This window comes from Etheostoma spectabile, unplaced genomic scaffold, assembly GCF_008692095.1.
Source record: "Etheostoma spectabile isolate EspeVRDwgs_2016 unplaced genomic scaffold, UIUC_Espe_1.0 scaffold00006446, whole genome shotgun sequence".
In the NCBI taxonomy this organism is placed as follows: domain Eukaryota; kingdom Metazoa; phylum Chordata; class Actinopteri; order Perciformes; family Percidae; genus Etheostoma; species Etheostoma spectabile.
This window is the reverse complement of record NW_022603385.1, coordinates 33,298-52,786: the sequence shown is the minus strand read 5'-3', so window position 1 is coordinate 52,786 and position 19,489 is coordinate 33,298. Positions and strand designations below refer to the sequence as shown.

General features: G+C 42.5%; 2 protein-coding genes across 7 annotated transcripts in view; both read right to left on the bottom strand.

Annotated features, from left to right (window-relative positions):
• LOC116678114 (neural cell adhesion molecule 2) overlaps positions 1 to 19,489 on the bottom strand; it is a 52,771-nt gene that overhangs the window by 20,674 nt on the left and 12,608 nt on the right. The window contains exon 4 of the mRNA XM_032508175.1: positions 17,967 to 18,071. Coding sequence (XP_032364066.1) covers positions 17,967 to 18,071 — 105 coding nt within the window. The remainder of the gene's footprint in view (positions 1 to 17,966; positions 18,072 to 19,489) is intronic.
• Positions 736 to 9,942, bottom strand: LOC116678117 (low affinity immunoglobulin gamma Fc region receptor II). 6 transcript variants are annotated; one of them, XM_032508185.1, is made up of 6 exons: positions 2,967 to 3,055; positions 2,712 to 2,747; positions 2,041 to 2,301; positions 1,719 to 1,961; positions 1,117 to 1,269; positions 736 to 1,000 (listed from the first exon to the last, which is right to left on the bottom strand). In XM_032508185.1, exons 1-6 carry the CDS (start codon positions 3,013 to 3,015, stop codon positions 888 to 890), a joined length of 855 nt encoding a protein of 284 aa, XP_032364076.1. In that variant the 5' UTR covers positions 3,016 to 3,055; the 3' UTR covers positions 736 to 887. The 6 variants fall into 6 exon arrangements, with proteins under 6 accessions (XP_032364076.1, XP_032364077.1, XP_032364081.1 ...); XM_032508186.1 differs by having other exon boundaries at positions 1,117 to 1,260; XM_032508190.1 differs by lacking the exons at positions 2,712 to 2,747; positions 2,967 to 3,055 and adding an exon at positions 9,921 to 9,942.

Genomic DNA, 19,489 nt, shown 5'->3' with positions numbered 1-19,489 from the left:
ACATATCTGTAAAATTTCTACTTATAGTAATATCCACCTGTATATCCAGCTGTATACATCTTGCTCACAATACTATGTTATCTACGTATTATATTCATAGGACTGTTTCTATCTGTAAAATTCTGTTTATAATAGTATTCATTTCTATATTTATCCAGTACATATCCATGTCCTGTACATATGGAACCAGAGTATATCCTGCACCTGCTGCTATTGGACTTCATGTTAGACCTGAACTGCATCTCGTTGCCTCGTACCTGTGTAATGACAATAAAGTTAAATCTAATCTAATCTGATCTAACACACACACACACACACACACACACACACACACACACACACACACACACACACACACACACACACACACACACACACACACACACACCTCTTCGTACCAGCCGGTCCCAGAGCCCCCTGCAGTCTGAGAGAAGTGAAGTCCTGATCCCATGGAACAAACCCAGAGACACCAGATGTTCATCACCAGATTTATTAGAAGAGATTTCAAACTGGACTCAGATGAATCTGCTGCTAACTTCAGGTTCAGATCAAACATCTGCAACGAGACGGACCTTTTAGTTCTGGACCGGCCGGTCCCGGCTCGGCTCCAACCAGCTGATGGTGTCGCCGCTCCAGTCTCCGGAGGCTGGTCTGGAACCTGAGGGGGGGTCACCGGTTCCAACAGGTCTACAAATAGACTGTGTCATTGGTGGAAACTAACAGGGTTCAGAACCAGGTCCAACGTGTCTCGTTGCAGATCTTTGGACTGAACTGGGCTCAGGTCTACGTCCTACGTCTACAGGTCTAACTGGAACATGTGGAGTTCCACAGGGAAGATCTCTGATCTAAAGGGGACTTGAAACACGTGAGCTTCTCTTCAGACCAGGTCAGAAGTGATGCTCCGTTGTGACAGCGGTGGTGACATCATCATAGCCGTCGTCCAATCCCTCCTCAGCCTGGGGGGCCGGGGTCATCACCATGGAGACGGACAGGTCATTTCCTACAGTCAGAGCAGGTCAGAAAGAAGATGGAGAATATTAATCAGCTGAAGAGTTCTGTTAGATACATCTAGACCAGAGAGGTCCCTGGTGATAGGTCAGGGATTCAGAGTCTTACCTGTGGTCCTGCATCGACACAGAGACACCATGATGAAGGTGGAGATGCAGTACGGACAGAACACCACCAGGTGGCACACCAGTCTCAACACAAGGGGGACGGGGTCTGAGGTTGGAGGGTTTGAGGTTGGAGGGTCTGAGGTCTCTGGTCTACCTGTAGAGACAATCAGAGTCAGCTGACTATCTGAAACCAAAGGGAACCTCCTCACCTGGGACGCGTTTTATCAGGTTTTGTTGTCACAGTTTTCCTTTTTTTGTCACTTTTTAAATGTTTAATTTTAATTTTAATTAATTTTTTTCTGATTTTTCCACCCAATTTTTGTCAGTTTCTTTAATTTGTTGTCACTTTCTACGTTTTCTTCCATATTTTTTTCCCAATTCTTGTCACACTTTTTAATTGTTTTGTCACTTTTTAAAAAACATTTAATTACGTTTTTTCTAATGTTTCTTTCCCAATTTTTGTTGTCAGTTTTCAATTTTTTTTGTCACCTTTTGGGCATTTTTTAAATTTGTTTCTGATTTTTTTAACCCCATTTTTTCTTGTCACAGTTTTCCATGTTTTTGGCTTTTTTTTATAATTTTTTTTAATCACAACCTCCTCACCTGAGACAGAGACCCGGCTGGGGGGGGACTCTCCAACACTGCTGATGCTGCACCTGTAGAGGCCTTCATCAGACCTGGAGACATGGGGGATGGTCATGTGACCTGCAGGCCCAGTCCTGATGAAGGAGTCATCTTTAGAGAAAGACGCTGTGAGGTTGGAGGACGTCTTTGTCCTACAGTGCAGAGTGAGGTCTTGTCCCTCCGTCACAGGGAGGACAGGACTCTGCAGGATCACTGGTCCACCTCAACACAGAGACAGACTACAGCATGTCATCCATTCACACACAGCTTCATCAATCCTGACCCCCCAGTCTGGTCTTACCAGGGACAGTGATGCTGATGCTGGTACTGGTTGCTCCCTCTCTGGACTCACACCAGTACACCCCACTGTCTGATGAGACCATGTAGGTGATGATACAGGAGGAACCAGCAGGACTTCCCCAGTCTTCACACTGAGTCCTGGTGTCTCTGGTTGTGTTCCTCCTCAGAGTCCATCCAGCAGAGCTGTCGTCCTCCTCACAGCTCAGAGAGACAGACTGTCCTTTAAACATCTGAGAGCTGCTGGGACTCACAGTCAGAGACACTGGAGGGGGGGGGGGGGGGGGGGAGAAGTAGTTAAAATACTAGTTGATTATAGATTATTACTATTATAATAATAACTGCTTTGGACAAAGCGTGACGGCTCTGATGCTTCACATTAATTCTCGAGGACACTGGAGGAATCGGCTCATCTCTTTACACATCAAATAATTGATCTAATATCAATTATTAATTATCAATTAATCTGGGAAACCTTTCATATTTGCTCCATTATCTTAATCCCATGTTATGTTTTTCATCTTCATCTTTCTCATGTTCTACGTTCACCCACAACAAGTGTCTCAACATCAAAGCCACTCAGAGTCTCAAAGGGATGTGGTTAACCCTGTCTGGTATTCTGCATCCTAACAGGGTCTAACAGGATCTGTTCTACCAAGAGGACCGGGGACTGACCTTGGGTGGTGGGACAGCTCAGCAGTGAGGACACACCTGGAGACATGAGACACTTTGGTTAGTTTGAGTTTGGTTCAGTTCTAAAAACAGACTTTAAAATAATTTACAACCTTTCTAAATCACATTATCATAATGTTAATGTTTCAGAAGCATTGATCAGCCAAACAATCCTGTAAAACCAGACTATAGATCTTTGAGTTGTCTTTATCTTGTGTTTCTCTCAGCTGATATATTTCCAGAAAGCAGTTTACTTACAGAGCAGCCAGAGTAGAGATGTTTCCTCCATCCTAACAGGTGGAGACATGATGTCTGCACTTATTTATCTCAGTATATCCGCATCAAGAACAACTCTGAATAACGGATGCTAACAGAGAGGTCTTCCTTCCTCTGTGGTAGAAGTGTTGCTGCATGCAGAAATGCTCTAATATATAAATACTCTAATATATAGAAATACATACATACTCTAATATATAGAGATACATACATACTCTAATATATATACTCTATTATATAGATATATACATACTCTAATATATAGAGATACATACATACTCTAATATATATACTCTGTTATATAGATATATAAATACTCTAATATATAGAGATGCATACATACTCTAATTATTAGAGTATGTATATATTAGAGTATGTATGTATCTCTATATATTAGAGTCTAATATATAGAGATACATACATACTCTAATATAGAGATAAATACATACTCTAATATATAGAGATACATACATACTCTAATATATAGAGATAAATACATACTCTAATATATAGAGATACATACATACTCTAATATATAGAGATACATACATACTCTAATATAGAGTTAAATACTACTCTAATATATAGAGATACATACTCTAATGTTATTAACATGAGGTTATATGTTAACATGAGGTTATATATTAACATGAGGTTATATGTTAACATGAGGTTATATGTTAACATGAGGTTATATATTAACATGAGGTTATATATTAACATGAGGTCATATATTAACATGAGGTTATATGTTAACATGAGGTTATATATTAACATGAGGTTATATATTAACATGAGGTTATATATTAACATGAGGTTATATGTTAACATGAGGTTATATGTTAACATGAGTTATATATTAACATGAGGTTATATATTAACATGAGGTCATATATTAACATGAGGTTATATATTAACATGAGGTTATATATTAACATGAGGTTATATGTTAACATGAGGTTATATATTAACATGAGGTTTATATTAACATGAGGTCATATATTAACATGAGGTTATATGTTAACATGAGGTTATATATTAACATGAGGTTATATGTTAACATGAGGTTATATGTTAACATGAGGTTATATTAACATGAGGTTATATTAACATGAGGTTATATATTAACATGAGGTTATATATTAACATGAGGTTATATGTTAACATGAGGTTATATGTTAACATGAGGTTATATATTAACATGAGGTTATATGTTAACATGAGGTTATATGTTAACATGAGGTTATATATTAACATGAGGTTATATGTTAACATGAGGTTATATATTAACATGAGGTTATATATTAACATGAGGTCATATATTAACATGAGGTTATATATTAACATGAGGTTATATGTTAACATGAGGTTATATGTTAACATGAGGTTATATGTTAACATGAGGTTATATATTAACATGAGGTTATATGTTAACATGGGGTTATATATTAACATGAGGTTATATATTAACATGAGGTTATATATTAACATGAGGTTATATGAGTGTAAGAACTACATTTTGGCCGAGGCAGCTTCTAATAATCTTGAAACAAAGAAAACTATCTGGTGGTGGGGTGGGGGGGGGGGGGGCAGCAGTGTAGTTGCCGGTAAGTGAACACAACACCAGCTCTCCTCTGGTAAACCACAGAAAAGAGGAAGAGAAGAGACTCAAAGAAACGGAGTGAACTCCAACTGCTTTGCTGTTAGATGTAATGTCAGGCGGGCCTCTGGGACTCCATCTCCCAGAGTTCCTTTCACCGTGTGGACTGGATGACGTGGGTAGCTCTACAGCTGGCTCCAAGCCCGGAGATCATCTCCTGAATGTTGTGAGGTCTGAATCGGGGACACGCCGGTTAGAGCTGGTTTCCATGGTGACACCAACATTTTACAGTGTATGAGTCTCAGAGTTGTCTCTACGTTTTTATTCCCCTTCATATTGGAAGTGTTATTAATTAATGGTCTGAGAGACACGCTGACATGTTGACATTGTGGTAACATGTCTTCTTATAGCAGCTCTGAGGGCGGGACGTCCTGTCACATGACTCGGGGACGTCCTGTCACATGACTCGGGGTGTCTTCACAGCAGCAACAAGTGGACATTAAACTGTCCTTCCCTTTAACTAGTAGACCGGACATTAAACTGTCCTTCCCTTTAACTAGTAGACCGGACATTAAACTGTCCTTCCCTTTAACTAGTAGACCGGACATTACACTTTCCTTCCCTTTAACTAGTAGACTGGACATTAAACTGTTCTTCCTTTAACTAGTAGACCGGACATTAAACTGTCCTTCACTTTAACTAGTAGACTGGACATTAAACTGTCCTTCCCTTTAACTAGTAGACTGGACATTAAACTGTCCTTCCCTTTAACTAGTAGACTGGACATTAAACTGTCCTTCACTTTAACTAGTAGACTGGACATTAAACTGTCCTTCCCTTTAACTAGTAGACCGGACATTAAACTGTCCTTCCATTTAACTAGTAGACTGGACATTAAACTGTCCTTCCCTTTAACTAGTAGACTGGACATTAAACTGTCCTTCACTTTAACTAGTAGACTGGACATTAAACTGTTCTTCCTTTAACAAGTAGACCGGACATTAAACTGTCCTTCACTTTAACTAGTGGACCGGACATTACACTGTCCTTCCCTTTAACTAGTAGACTGGACATTAAACTGTTCTTCCTTTAACTAGTAGACCGGACATTAAACTGTCCTTCCCTTTAACTAGTAGACCGGACATTAAACTGTCCTTCCATTTAACTAGTAGACCGGACATTAAACTGTCCTTCCCTTTAACTAGTAGACCGGACATTAAACTGTTCTTCCTTTAACTAGTAGACTGGACATTAAACTGTCCTTCCCTTTAACTAGTAGACCGGACATTAAACTGTCCTTCCATTTAACTAGTAGACCGGACATTAAACTGTCCTTCCCTTTAACTAGTAGACCGGACATTAAACTGTTCTTCCTTTAACTAGTAGACTGGACATTAAACTGTCCTTCCCTTTAACTAGTAGACTGGACATTAAACTGCCCTTCCCTTTAACTAGTAGACCGAACATTACACTGTCCTTCCCTTTAACTAGTAGACTGGACATTACACTGTCCTTCCCTTTAACTAGTAGACTAGACATTAAACTGTCCTTCCCTTTAACTAGTTGACTGGACATTAAACTGTCCTTCCCTTTAACTAGTTGACTGGACATTAAACTGTCCTTCCCTTTAACTAGTAGACTGGACACTGTCCTTCCCTTTAACTAGTAAACCGGACATTAAACTGTCCTTCCCTTTAACTAGTAGACCGGACATTAAACTGTCCTTCCCTTTAACTAGTAGACTGGACATTAAACTGTCCTTCCCTTTAACTAGAAGACCGGACATTAACTGTCCTTCCCTTTAACTATTAAACTGGACATTACACTGTCCTTCCCTTTAACTATTAAACCGGACATTACACTGCCCTTCCCTTTAACTAGTTGACTGGACATTAAACTGTCCTTCCCTTTAACTAGTAGACTGGACATTAAACTGTCCTTCCCTTTAACTAGTAGACTGGACATTAAACTGTCCTTCCCTTTAACTATTAAACCGGACATTACACTATCCTTCCCTTTAACTAGTAGACCGGACATTAAACTGTCCTTCCCTTTAACTAGTAGACTGGACATTAAACTGTCCTTCCCTTTAACTAGTAGACCGGACATTACACTGTCCTTCCCTTTAACTAGTAGACTGGACATTAAACTGTCCTTCCCTTTAACTAGTAGACTGGACATTAAACTGTCCTTCCCTTTAACTAGTAGACTGGACATTAAACTGTCCTTCCCTTTAACTAGAAGATCGGACATTAAACTGTCCTTCCCTTTAACTAGTAGACCGAACATTAAACTGTCCTCCCCTTTAACTAGAAGACCGGACATTAAACTGTCCTTCCCTTTAACTAGAAGATCGGACATTAAACTGTCCTTCCCTTAGTAGACTGGACATTAAACTGTCCTTCCCTTTAACTAGTAGACCGGACATTAAACTGTCCTTCCCTTTAACTAGTTGACTGGACATTAAACTGTCCTTCCCTTTAACTAGTAGACTGGACATTACACTGTCCTTCCCTTTAACTAGTAGACTGGACATTAAACTGTCCTTCCCTTTAACTAGTAGACCGGACATTAAACTGTCCTTTCCTTTAACTAGTTGACTGGACATTAAACTGTCCTTCCCTTTAACTAGTAGACTGGACATTAAACTGTCCTTCCCTTTAACTAGTAGACTGGACATTAAACTGTCCTTCCCTTTAACTAGTAGACTGGACATTGCACTGTCCTTCCCTTTAACTAGTAGACTGGACATTGCACTGTCCTTCCCTTTAACTAGTAGACTGGAAATTAAATATTGGGACGTTGCATATTCGCAGACAGCTGATGTTACATTATCCCTGATGTGTACTGAACATGCTCCGGTCAAGACATGCAGACAGTATTACAGTACTACTATCATACAACTGCAGACAGTGTGTTTCGTCCTACTGCAGACAGTACTACAATACTACAGTACTACTATGATCCTACTGCAAACAGTACTACAGTACTACTATCATCCTACTGCAGACAGTACTACAGTACTACTATGATCCTACTGCAGACAGTATTACAGTACTACTATGATCCTACTGCAGACAGTATTACAGTACTACTATCATCCTACTGCAAACAGTATTACAGTACTACTATCATACAACTGCAGACAGTGTGTTTCGTCCTACTGCAGACAGTACTACAATACTACTATCATCCTACTGCAAACAGTACTACAGTACTACTATCATCCTACTGCAGACAGTACTACAGTACTACTATGATCCTACTGCAGACAGTATTACAGTACAACTATCATCCTACTGCAGACAGTACTACAGTACTACTATGATCCTACTGCAGACAGTATTACAGTACAACTATCATCCTACTGCAGACAGTACTACAGTACTACTATGATCCTACTGCAGACAGTATTACAGTACAACTATCATCCTACTGCAGACAGTACTACAGTACTACTATGATCCTACTGCAGACAGTCCCTCTCCACAACACTGTTACACACTGTTGTAGCCCTGCTTAATCTCATTCAGATATTTAGGAAGTAACAGTTAAAACAGTCATGGAAATAATTTTAAATGTAGTTAAATATATAAATATGGTAAAGAAACTATAAGTTAATGCCATACAGATAATGTTAAAATGCACTTTAAAACAGACACTTTATTTTTTTAATTCTATATTTTTTTAATGAGATGCACATTATAAATCTCTTATGATGAAAGCCTGATATGAGTTGAGTCAGCCAGCAGGGGGGGGGCAGAGCACCTTGTCTCTCTTCACACATGCTGAGTTCAGCAGTGTCCCCATGTTACCCTCATGTTGTCCTCATGTTGTCCCCATGTTACCCTCATGTTGTCCCCATGTTGTCCCCATGTTGTCCCCATGTTACCCTCATGTTGTCCCCATGTTGTCCCCATGTTACCCTCATGTTGCCCTCATGTTGTCCCCATGTTACCCTCATGTTGCCCTCATGTTGTCCCCATGTTACCCTCATGTTGTCCTCATGTTGTCCCCATGTTACCCTCATGTTGTCCCCATGTTACCCTCATGTTGTCCTCATGTTGTCCCCATGTTACCCTCATGTTGTCCCCATGTTACCCTCATGTTGTCCTCATGTTGTCCCCATGTTACCCTCATGTTGTCTTCATGTTGTCCTCATGTTGTCCCCATGTTACCCTCATGTTGCCCTCATGTTGTCTTCATGTTGTCCCCATGTTGTCCCCATGTTGTCCTCATGTTGTTCCCATGTTGCCTTCATGTTGTCTTCATGTTGTCCTCATGGTATCCTCAAGTTGTCCTCATGTTACCCTCATGTTGTCCCAATGTTGTCCCCATGTTGCCTTCATGTTGTCCTCATGTTGTCCCCATGTTGTCTTCATGTTGTCCCCATGTTGCCTTCATGTTGTCCTCATGTTGTTCCCATGTTGTCCCCATGTTGCCTTCATGTTGTCCTCATGTTGTCCTCATGTTGCCCTCATGTTGCCCTCATGTTGTCCCTATGTTGTCTTCATGTTGTCCTCATGTTGTCCCCATGTTGCCTTCATGTTGTCCCCATGTTGCCTTCATGTTGTCCTCATGGTGTCCTCATGGTGTCTTCATGTTGCGATCATGCTGTCTTCATGTTGTCCCCATGTTGACTTCATGTTGTCCTCATGTTGTCTTCATGTTGTCCCCATGTTGCCCTCATGTTGCCCTCATGTTGTCCTCATGTTGTCCCCATGTTGTCCTATATCAATGTTCTTTTTAATTCCCCAAAATAACATGATTGATTCCAACGCTCTTTGCCAAGTACAAATCTCTACTTTCATTAATTTTGGGTCTTATTCTATTTTATAGCATTGTAAAACAAATGGAAGTGTTGTTGAAATAGTGTTGAGTAAAAGTTGACATATTCCAGTCTGTGATTATCATCAACATCCATTCCTTTAATTTTAGTCTCAATAATTCCTAATTTCTGCTTTTCTAACTCAAACATTAGGTATAATTTCCTATAAATGAGGTTTATTGACCATAAATTCCAAAAATAACTGTTAACTAAAGTTAATAAGTTAGTGTTACGTAGAGTTGGAAATTAAACAAAAAAAGACAAACGTTGAAAAAACATCTTCTAAAGTGTTGAAAAAAGGGACAAAAAACAAGAAGACAACACGAGGGTTAAGTGCAGCTTATTGACGTAAAGTTGAATTGGTTATGGTGATTAAATAAAGATTATAATAAATAAGGATCACCAGGACACGTCCCCACAGAGAGACCACACCAGCAGAGTTCACCTCAGAACCCAGAACAGAGACTCAGTTAGACTGAAAGACCACACAGCCTGTTATTGAACTCACCTGTCTACACCTGAAATGGAGGATCATCCATCAGCATGTTAGCATTTAGCATGTTAGCATTTAGCATGTTAGCATTTAGCATGTTAGCCTCAACCAGCATGCACCTGTTGGTGAAGTGACATCACAGCAGGTGTGTTTGATTTGAGTCACCCAGAGTGCTGAGTGGGTGGGGGGGGGGGCTGAGCTAATTAACCCCCCGTTACCCTAAATACCAGATGTTAGTATATTTGAGGATAACAGGAGGGTTGTGTTCCCATATTCTTTAAATAATTTTCTTTAAATTAGGCCCTATGTTCCCATATTTCTAAGATTTTTTATTTTTATATATACACCCAGTTTAATCCTGGGCCGAGGCTCAGAGAGAGAGAGAGAGAGAGAGAGAGAGAGAGAGAGAGAGAGAGAGAGAGGGAGAGAGAGAGAGAGAGAGAGAGAGAGGGAGAGAGAGAGATAGCATGGTGTAGTGTGGTCTGACAGCCAGCAGGGGGCAGCTTCTCTCTCTTCTCCACCCACCGTTCACTGGAAAGGCTTTCATTTAGGGGAAGTCAGCTGACTATCAGCACACCCCCCCCCACCCCCACCCCCACCTTGTTTCATAGGACGGCCCCCCTCGGCCTCTGATTGGCTGGTACTTCTCGGTTAGATTTAGTCATGAGGAGTGAGATTGGTTAGAGTAATAGTAAACATAGCAGGATAAGCCAATCAGAGGCAGAGGGAGGCGGGACTAACATGTCTTCATCATCCTAGGAAACACAAACTCTTCAGACTCAGACATAAAGCTGCATATTCAGGGTTAGGGCTCTGAACCCTAACCCCCTGAACCCTAACCCCCTGAACCCTAACCCTCTGAACCCTAACCCCTGAACCCTAACCCCCTGAACCCTAACCCCCTGAACCCTAACCCTCTGAACCCTAACCCCCTGAACCCTAACCCCCTGAACCATAACCCTCTGAACCCTAACCCCCTGAACCCTAACCACCTGAACCCTAACCCCTGAACCCTAACCCCCTGAACCCTAACCCCCTGAACCCAAACCCCCTCAACCATAACCCCCTGAACCCTAACGCCCTGAACCCTAACCCCTGAACCATAACCCCCTGAACCATAACGCCCTGAACCCTAACCCCCTGAACCTAAGGCCCTGAACCCTAACGCCTGAACCCTAACCCTGAACCCTAACCCCCTGAACCCTAACGCCCTGAACCCTAACCCCTGAACCCTAACCCCCTGACCCTAACCCCCTGAACCCTAACGCCCTGAACCCTAACCCCCTGAAACCATAACCCCCTGAACCCTAAACGCCCTGAACCCTAACGCCCTGAACCCTAACCCCCTGAACCCTAAGGCCCTGAACCCTAAGGCCCTGAACCCTAACCCTTGACCCTAACCCCTGAACCCTAACGCCCTGAACCTAACCCCTGAACCCTAAGGCCCTGAACCCTAAGGCCCTGAACCCTAACCCCTTGAACCCTAACCCCCTGAACCCTAACGCCCTGAACCCTAACCCCCTGAACCCTAAGGCCCTGAACCCTAACGCCCTGAACCCTAACGCCCTGAACCCTAACCCCCTGAACCCTAACCCCCTGAACCCTAACCCCTGAACCCTAACCCCCTGAACCCTAACCCCCTGAACCCTAACCTCCTGAACCCTAACCCCCTGAACCCTAACACCCTGACCCTAACCCCCTGAACCCTAACGCCCTGAACCCTACCCCCTGAACCCTAACCACCTGAACCCTAACGCCCTAACCCTAACCCCCTGAACCCTAAGCCCTGAACCCTAACCCCTGAACCCTAAGCCCCTGAACCCTAACCCCTGAACCCTAACCCCCTGAACCTAAGGCCCTAAACCCTAACCCCCTGAACCCTAACCCCTGAACCCTAATACCCTGAACCCTAACCCCTGAACCTAATGCCCTGAACCCTAACCCCCTGAACCCTAACGCCCTGAACCCTAACCCCCTGAACCCTAACCCCCTGAACCCTAACCCCCTGAACCCTAACGCCCTGAACCCTAACGCCCTGAACCTAACCCCTGAACCCTAAGGCCCTGAACCCTAACCCCCTGAACCCTAACCCCCTGAACCCTAACGCCCTGAACCCTAACCCCTGAACCAAACCCCCTGAACCCTAAGGCCTGAACCCTAACGCCCTGAACCCTAACCCCCTGAACCCTAAGGCCCTGAACCTAATGCCCTGACCCTAACCCCCTGAACCCTAACGCCCTGAACCCTAACCCCCTGAACCCTAACCCCCTGAACCCTAAGGCCCTGAACCCTAACCCCTGAACCCTAACGCCCTGAACCCTAACCACCTGAACCCTTACCCCTGAACCCAACCCCCTGAACCCTAAGGCCTGAACCCTAACACCCTGAACCCTAAGGCCTGAACCCTAACCCCCTGACCCTAAGGCCCTGACCCTAACCCCCTGAACCCTAACGCCCTGAACCCTAACCACCTGAACCCTTACCCCCTGAACCCAAACCCCTGAACCCTAAGGCCCTGACCCTAACACCTGAACCCTAACGCCCTGAACCCTAACCACCTGAACCTTACCCCTGAACCCTAACGCCCTGAACCCTAACCACCTGAACCCTTACCCCCTGAACCCTAACCCCCTGAACCCTAACAGCCTGAACCCTAACAGCCTGAACCCTAACCCCCTGAACCCTAACGCCCCGTTAGTCTGGGTTCTGAATCATTCCAGAACCATTACTAATGCAACTGGTCTCCTGTTCCAGTTCAGGGACCAGCTCACGGCCAGAGAGACGCCCTACATCTGATAATATTTAATATCTGGAATTCAAAACATGCAACAGGGACATGACGGGTGTTCATCAGAGAGGAGGAGGAGGAGGAGGAGGAGGAGGAGCTCCTTCATCGTGCTGCAGCTGCTCAGAGACAGGCCTCATGGCCATGTGCCCCCCCCCCCCCAACACTCACTGATCAGGGTTTCATTAGAGAGGATCTGACTGGAGGAGCTTTATTAAGACAGAGTCCTTTGGTTACAATGTTACTGTTAGGTATAATTTAAGCTGCATGGCAACAACACAGAGATATCAGAATCAGAATCAGAATCAGAACCAGAACCAGAACCAGAACCAGAATCAGAATCAGAACCAGAACCAGAACCAGAATCAGAATCAGAACCAGAACCAGAATCAGAATCAGAACCAGAACCAGAATCAGAATCAGAACCAGAACCAGAATCAGAACCAGAATCAGAACCAGAATCAGAACCAGAATCAGAACCAGAATCAGAACCAGAACCAGCTTTATTTCCAGGTATGAGGACACATACGAGGAATTTGCCTTTGGAGCATCGTTGCTCACACTGCGCTTACACATACAAAATAACCAAAACAATAATATACACAATATAAACAGAAACAATATAGCGGCATGAGTGCAATGAAGAGATCAATAAAATTATTTAAATGTGGAGCATAGTGCAAGGATACTGGGATATATAGTATTATGTTATTATATTACAATATGAACATTATGAAGAGTTCTGAAAAAGGAAAGGAGAATGATGAATAATACTAAATAAGTGGAATAATACAGGTGCTGTAGAGACCGTGGTACTGGGTTATGGACCAGAACTGAACCTGACACTGTGGGTCATATATACACATATACATGTATATATGTGTATGTGTATATGTGTATATATGTGTATATATGTGTATGTATATATATATATATATATATATATATATATATATATATATATATATATATATACACACCTACAGTATAATCCTGTGCCGATGTTTGGAGGACAGAGAGAGAGAGAGAGAGAGAGAGAGAAGAGAGAGAGAGAGAGAGAGAGAGAGAGAGCATGGTGTAGTGTGGTCAGACAGCCAGCAGGGGGCAGCTTCTCTCTCTTCTCCACCACCATTTACTGGAAGTCAGCTGACTAACCAACCTCCCCCACCCACTTCCACCTTGTTTCATAGGACGGCCCCACTCGGCCTCTGATTGGCTAATACTTCTCAGTTAGAGTGGTTAGATTTCAGCATGAGGAGTGAGATTGGTTAGAGTTAAAGGTAAACAAAGCAGGATAAGCCAATCAGAGGCTGAGGGAGGCGGGACTAACAAGTCTTCATCCTTGGAAACACAAACTCTCACAGGAAGACAGACTCAGACATAAAGCTGCATATATATATTATATATATATATATATATATATATATATATATATAATATAACATATATAATATGTAACATAACATATATAATATTACAACAAACATCAGACATGTCTGACCAACCAGTAATGTGACGGTAAAGAGTTAATGAAGAATGAGTGTTGTGTAACCAGCTCACGGCCAGAGAGACGCCCTGCATATCATAATATTAATATTTGGAATTCAAAACGTGTAATCAGCGTGCAACAGGGACATGACGGGTGTTCATCAGAGAGGAGGAGGAGGAGGAGGAGGAGGAGCTCCTTCATCGTGCTGCAGCTGCTAAGAGACAGGCCTCATGGCCATGTGCTGGGCCTTGTTATTGTGTATAAGTACACATACTCTGGGCCTTGCTGCTGCAGCCAGACGCCCTGAAACAGGAAACTAGATTAAGAACAACATCCTGTCTCTCTCTTAAAGCGACAGTACAGTATTTGAGTCCCTGATCAGATCTGAGATCAGGGCTGAAATCCTCTGCCTCTCCATGTAGAAGTTAAAACGTTACATCATGGAGGTGCAGGGTAAAGATAAGAGGGGTTATCAGTGAGGGGGGGGGGTCATGCGGCAGCTGCTGCTCCCTGACAAACAGATCCTGAAGAGCTCAGACCAGGGTTGGGGGTAAACAACCTGTTCAGGGTCCAGGTCCAGACTGCTGCCCTGGACAGATATGTAACAGATTACTTCCTGTTTGACTGTCTCACTGAATAAAGTACATCATAAACACTGAGTTACTGCGATACTGACACTGTTTGTTGTCTTTAGTTCCTCCTCAACGACCCACTTCCTCTGTGTCAATCACTATTCTCAGCAGCGCTGCTGTTGTCAACATCTGCTTCCTGGAAACCCCCCCCCCCCCCCCACGCGGCCTGTAAGAGATCACATGTGCTGCATGTAGTAACAATGTTGTGTACAAAATGTTCTTTTAATGCCACTTTCTACGTCAACTCAGAGGGAAATACTGTGTACTTTGTGCTTCTTTAGTGTATTACATTGTGAAGGCGTCCCTCAGGGTAATGGATGATTTTAAAGGATCAGTACAGGTTACAGACGGACCGGTGAGACCCACACCGAGACCCACAGGCCGTGGAACATTGTTTACATGATAAATACAATGATTAGGTAAAGTCAGTCAATACCCCCCCCTCTCAGCTGCTCGTTGTCTCCGTCCTCTTCTGGAGACGCAGCAGTGGAACCTTTTATTTTGAAGGGATGACTCTAAAGCTGTAATGGAACATTTCATTTTAGTAAAACTGCTGGGGGGGAAGTCCCACCAGGACCTCAGGGTCATGGGAGACCTCGTGTTGAGTTACCCAACGACACAAAGGAGACAATCATAACCATAACATCTGCTCCTGGGGTCATAGTTAATATCTACAGAATATATTTAAGATATTAATTATCTGCTCCTGGGGTCATAGTTAATATCTACAGAATATATTTAAGATATTAATTATCTGCTCCTGGGGTCATAGTTAATATCTACAGAATATATTTAAGATATTAATTATCTGCTCCTGGGGTCATAGTTAATATCTACAGAATATATTTAAGATATTAATTATCTGCTCCTGGGGTCATAGTTAATATCTACAGAATATATTTAAGATATTAATTATCTGCCCCTGGGGTCATAGTTAATATCTACAGAATATATTTAAGATATTAATTATCTGCTCCTGGGGTCATAGTTAATATCTACAGAATATATTTAAGATATTAATAATCTGCCCCTGGGGTCATAGTTAATATCTACAGAATATATTTAAGATATTAATTATCTGCTCCTGGGGTCATAGTTAATATCTACAGAATATATTTAAGATATTAATAATCTGCCCCTGGGGTCATAGTTAATATCTACAGAATATATTTAAGATATTAATTATCTGCTCCTGGGGGTCATAGTTAATATCTACAGAATATATTTAAGATATTAATAATCTGCTCCTGGGGTCATAGTTAATATCTACAGAATATATTTAAGATATTAATTATCTGCTCCTGGGGTCATAGTTAATATCTACAGAATATATTTAAGATATTAATTATCTGTCTGTAACAGTCTGCATGATAAAGAGCTGCTTCTCTTTCTAACCGCCAAAACCACATCCTGACTGAGAGGGTGGGGGTGGGGGAGGTGGGGGGGGGGGGGAGGTGGTGTTGGGTGGGGGAGGTGCATAAATAAAATGTGCTTTGAGCCTTTTGATACCACGTGCCCCCCCACTGAGTATCCTCCATGTTGTTCTCTGATAACAGGAAGAGACAGACAACATGGCGGAGGACAGACTTCATCTCCCTCAGCAGAGCTCTGACTGAAGCAAACTGCTTATATATATAATTATAATTATTATACATTAATACATTAATACAATTTATTGTACATATTTTTGTTCTTTCAACACCCCCGCCCCAGTCACCTCAAATAATCCCCTCATGTGACCACGTGTACTGTGTGTTGTCCTGTTATTGTGGTGTGTGTTGTATTCTCGTCTTCTTCTCCTTCTCATGCTGTATCAGATGCTGGGACTCTCATTTCCCAGCGGGAGTCATCCCAAAGGGATTAATAAAGATAAGTCTATGTCTAATTAATATAATATATGTAATATAGTAATCAGCTTTTCTCTGATTATTAACTCTTGAGTGTGTGTGTGTGTGTGTGTGTGTGAGAGTGTGTGAGTGAGTGTGTGTGTGAGTGAGTGTGTGTGAGTGTGTGTGAGTGAGTGTGTGAGTGAGTGTGTGTGTGTGTGAGTGAGTGAGTGAGTGTGTGTGAGTGTGTGTGAGTGAGTGAGTGAGTGAGTGAGTGTGTGTGTGTGAGTGTGTGTGTGTGTGTGTGTGTGTGAGTGAGTGAGTGTGTGTGTGTGAGTGTGAGTGTGTGTGTGTGTGTGTGTGTGTGTGTGTGTGTGAGTGTGTGTGTGTGTGTGTGTGTGTGTTCTAGAGAAACTACCTGTGATGGAGCTCCTGGTGATGAAGAGGAAGAGGAAGATGAAGATGAGAAGCTGCAGGTCCACCAGGAGGAAGATCTCGGCCTCATAGACCTGATGGAGGTTTCTCTGGTGGTACTGGACTGGGTGGACTCTGTTTATATATTAGATATATGTATTATATTTTATTGTTTATAGGAAACATGTTGTACTTTATGACTTTGTTGTATTGTCTCTTTATTATTTGTACGTTGTATCTGATTGTTGTTTAATCAGTTTTGCATCTGGGAAAATAAAGGAAAGTTTTAATGCAGCTCATGTACTTTACATGTAGTAGTTTACTGTGAAACTGCAAATTATTACATTACATCCAACTACATTTACACATTGAAGCATTAGAACAAGTCTGAGTGTGTTCCTGAAATACTGGACATGTTGGACTAAGGTCTCTCATCAGACTCAGATCTTAGTCTCTCAGGACCACCCCCCCCCTCCATCTCTGCTCCTCCTCAACACATCTAAAATAATAACATAACACACTATATATGAGGTTAGATATCAGGAGCTTTATTTGGGTTCAAAGCGCACAACACACAATACATAATGTAACTCTCAATCCAAATGTAGCAAAAATAAAATATTTATCATAATAACAAGATTAAACAGCTTAAAGCGCGTAAAGGCATCTGAATATTAAAACTGAGATATTAACTTAAATTAAAATTAAAAATGATCTACAAAACATGAGTTAAGTGACAAAAAAGAACCCCGGATAGTCAAACCACTGGACAAATGTCATGCTTAAAACAAAACATTTACACATATGAATTATAATGTTCTAGTTCTCTGAAGGGGTCGTTTCAGACGTAACCTAAACGGATCATTTCAGACAGTTTAAATTTATCAGAAGCAGGACGTTTGACTGGTTTCTTAGGTCTTTTATACATCAGGACACCGACCACAGCTACAATCACAGCAGCTACAAGAAGCAGACCCACAACACCTGCTACCAGTCCAGGAGAGGGTCCATCCTCAGGACCTGGAGATAATAAAACACATGAGTCAGGAAATGTGTTCTAGAGGAGCAGAAAAACACCCAGAGAGAGAGACTACCTCACCTGTAACCTGTAGAAAAACACCCAGAGAGAGAGACTACCTCACCTGTAACCTGTAGAAAAACACCCAGAGAGAGAGACTACCTCACCTGTAACCTGTAGAAAAACACCCAGAGAGAGAGACTACCTCACCTGTAACCTGTAGAAAAACACCCAGAGAGAGAGACTACCTCACCTGTAACCTGTAGAAAAAACACCAGAGAGAGAGACTACCTCACCTGTAACCTGTAGAAAAACACCCAGAGAGAGAGACTACCTCACCTGTAACCTGTAGAAAAACACCCAGAGAGAGACTACCTCACCTGTAACCTGTAGAAAAACACCCAGAGAGAGAGACTACCTCACCTGTAACCTGTAGAAAAACACCCAGAGAGAGAGACTACCTCACCTGTAACCTGTAGAAAAACACCCAGAGAGAGAGACTACCTCACCTGTAACCTGTAGAAAAACACCCAGAGAGAGACTACCTCACCTGTAACCTGTAGAAAAACACCCAGAGAGAGAGACTACCTCACCTGTAACCTGTAGAAAAACACCCAGAGAGAGAGACTACCTCACCTGTAACCTGTAGAAAAACACCCAGAGAGAGAGACTACCTCACCTGTAACCTGTAGAAAAACACCCAGAGAGAGACTACCTCACCTGTAACCTGTAGAAAACCACCCAGAGAGAGACTACCTCACCTGTAACCTGTAGAAAACCACCCAGAGAGAGAGACTACCTCACCTGTAACCTGTAGAAAAACACCCAGAGAGAGACTACCTCACCTGTAACCTGTAGAAAAACACCCAGAGAGAGACTACCTCACCTGTAACCTGTAGAAAACCACCCAGAGAGAGAGACTACCTCACCTGTAACCTGTAGAAAACCACCCAGAGAGAGACTACCTCACCTGTAACCTGTAGAAAAACACCCAGAGAGAGAGACTACCTCACCTGTAACCTGTAGACAACCACCCAGAGAGAGAGACTACCTCACCTGTAACCTGTAGAAATACACCCAGAGAGAGAGACTACCTCACCTGTAACCTGTAGAAAAACACCCAGAGAGAGACTACCTCACCTGTAACCTGTAGAAAAACACCCAGAGAGAGAGACTACCTCACCTGTAACCTGTAGAAAAACACCCAGAGAGAGACTACCTCACCTGTAACCTGTAGAAAAACACCCAGAGAGAGACTACCTCACCTGTAACCTGTAGAAAAACACCCAGAGAGAGAGACTACCTCACCTGTAACCTGTAGAAAAACACCCAGAGAGAGAGACTACCTCACCTGTAACCTGTAGAAAAACACCCAGAGAGAGAGACTACCTCACCTGTAACCTGTAGAAAAACACCAGAG

Excerpts from the sequence above, each read along its gene's own strand:
- LOC116678117 (XM_032508185.1), bottom strand. The coding sequence starts at position 3,015 with ATGTCTCCACCTGTTAGGATGGAGGAAACATCTCTACTCTGGCTGCTC. Across the intron at positions 2,748-2,966 it reads ATCTCTACTCTGGCTGCTCT|GTGTGTCCTCACTGCTGAGC; the intron begins GTAAGTAAACTG and ends TCATGTCTCCAG. Across the intron at positions 2,302-2,711 it reads GAGCTGTCCCACCACCCAAG|TGTCTCTGACTGTGAGTCCC; the intron begins GTCAGTCCCCGG and ends CCCCCCCTCCAG.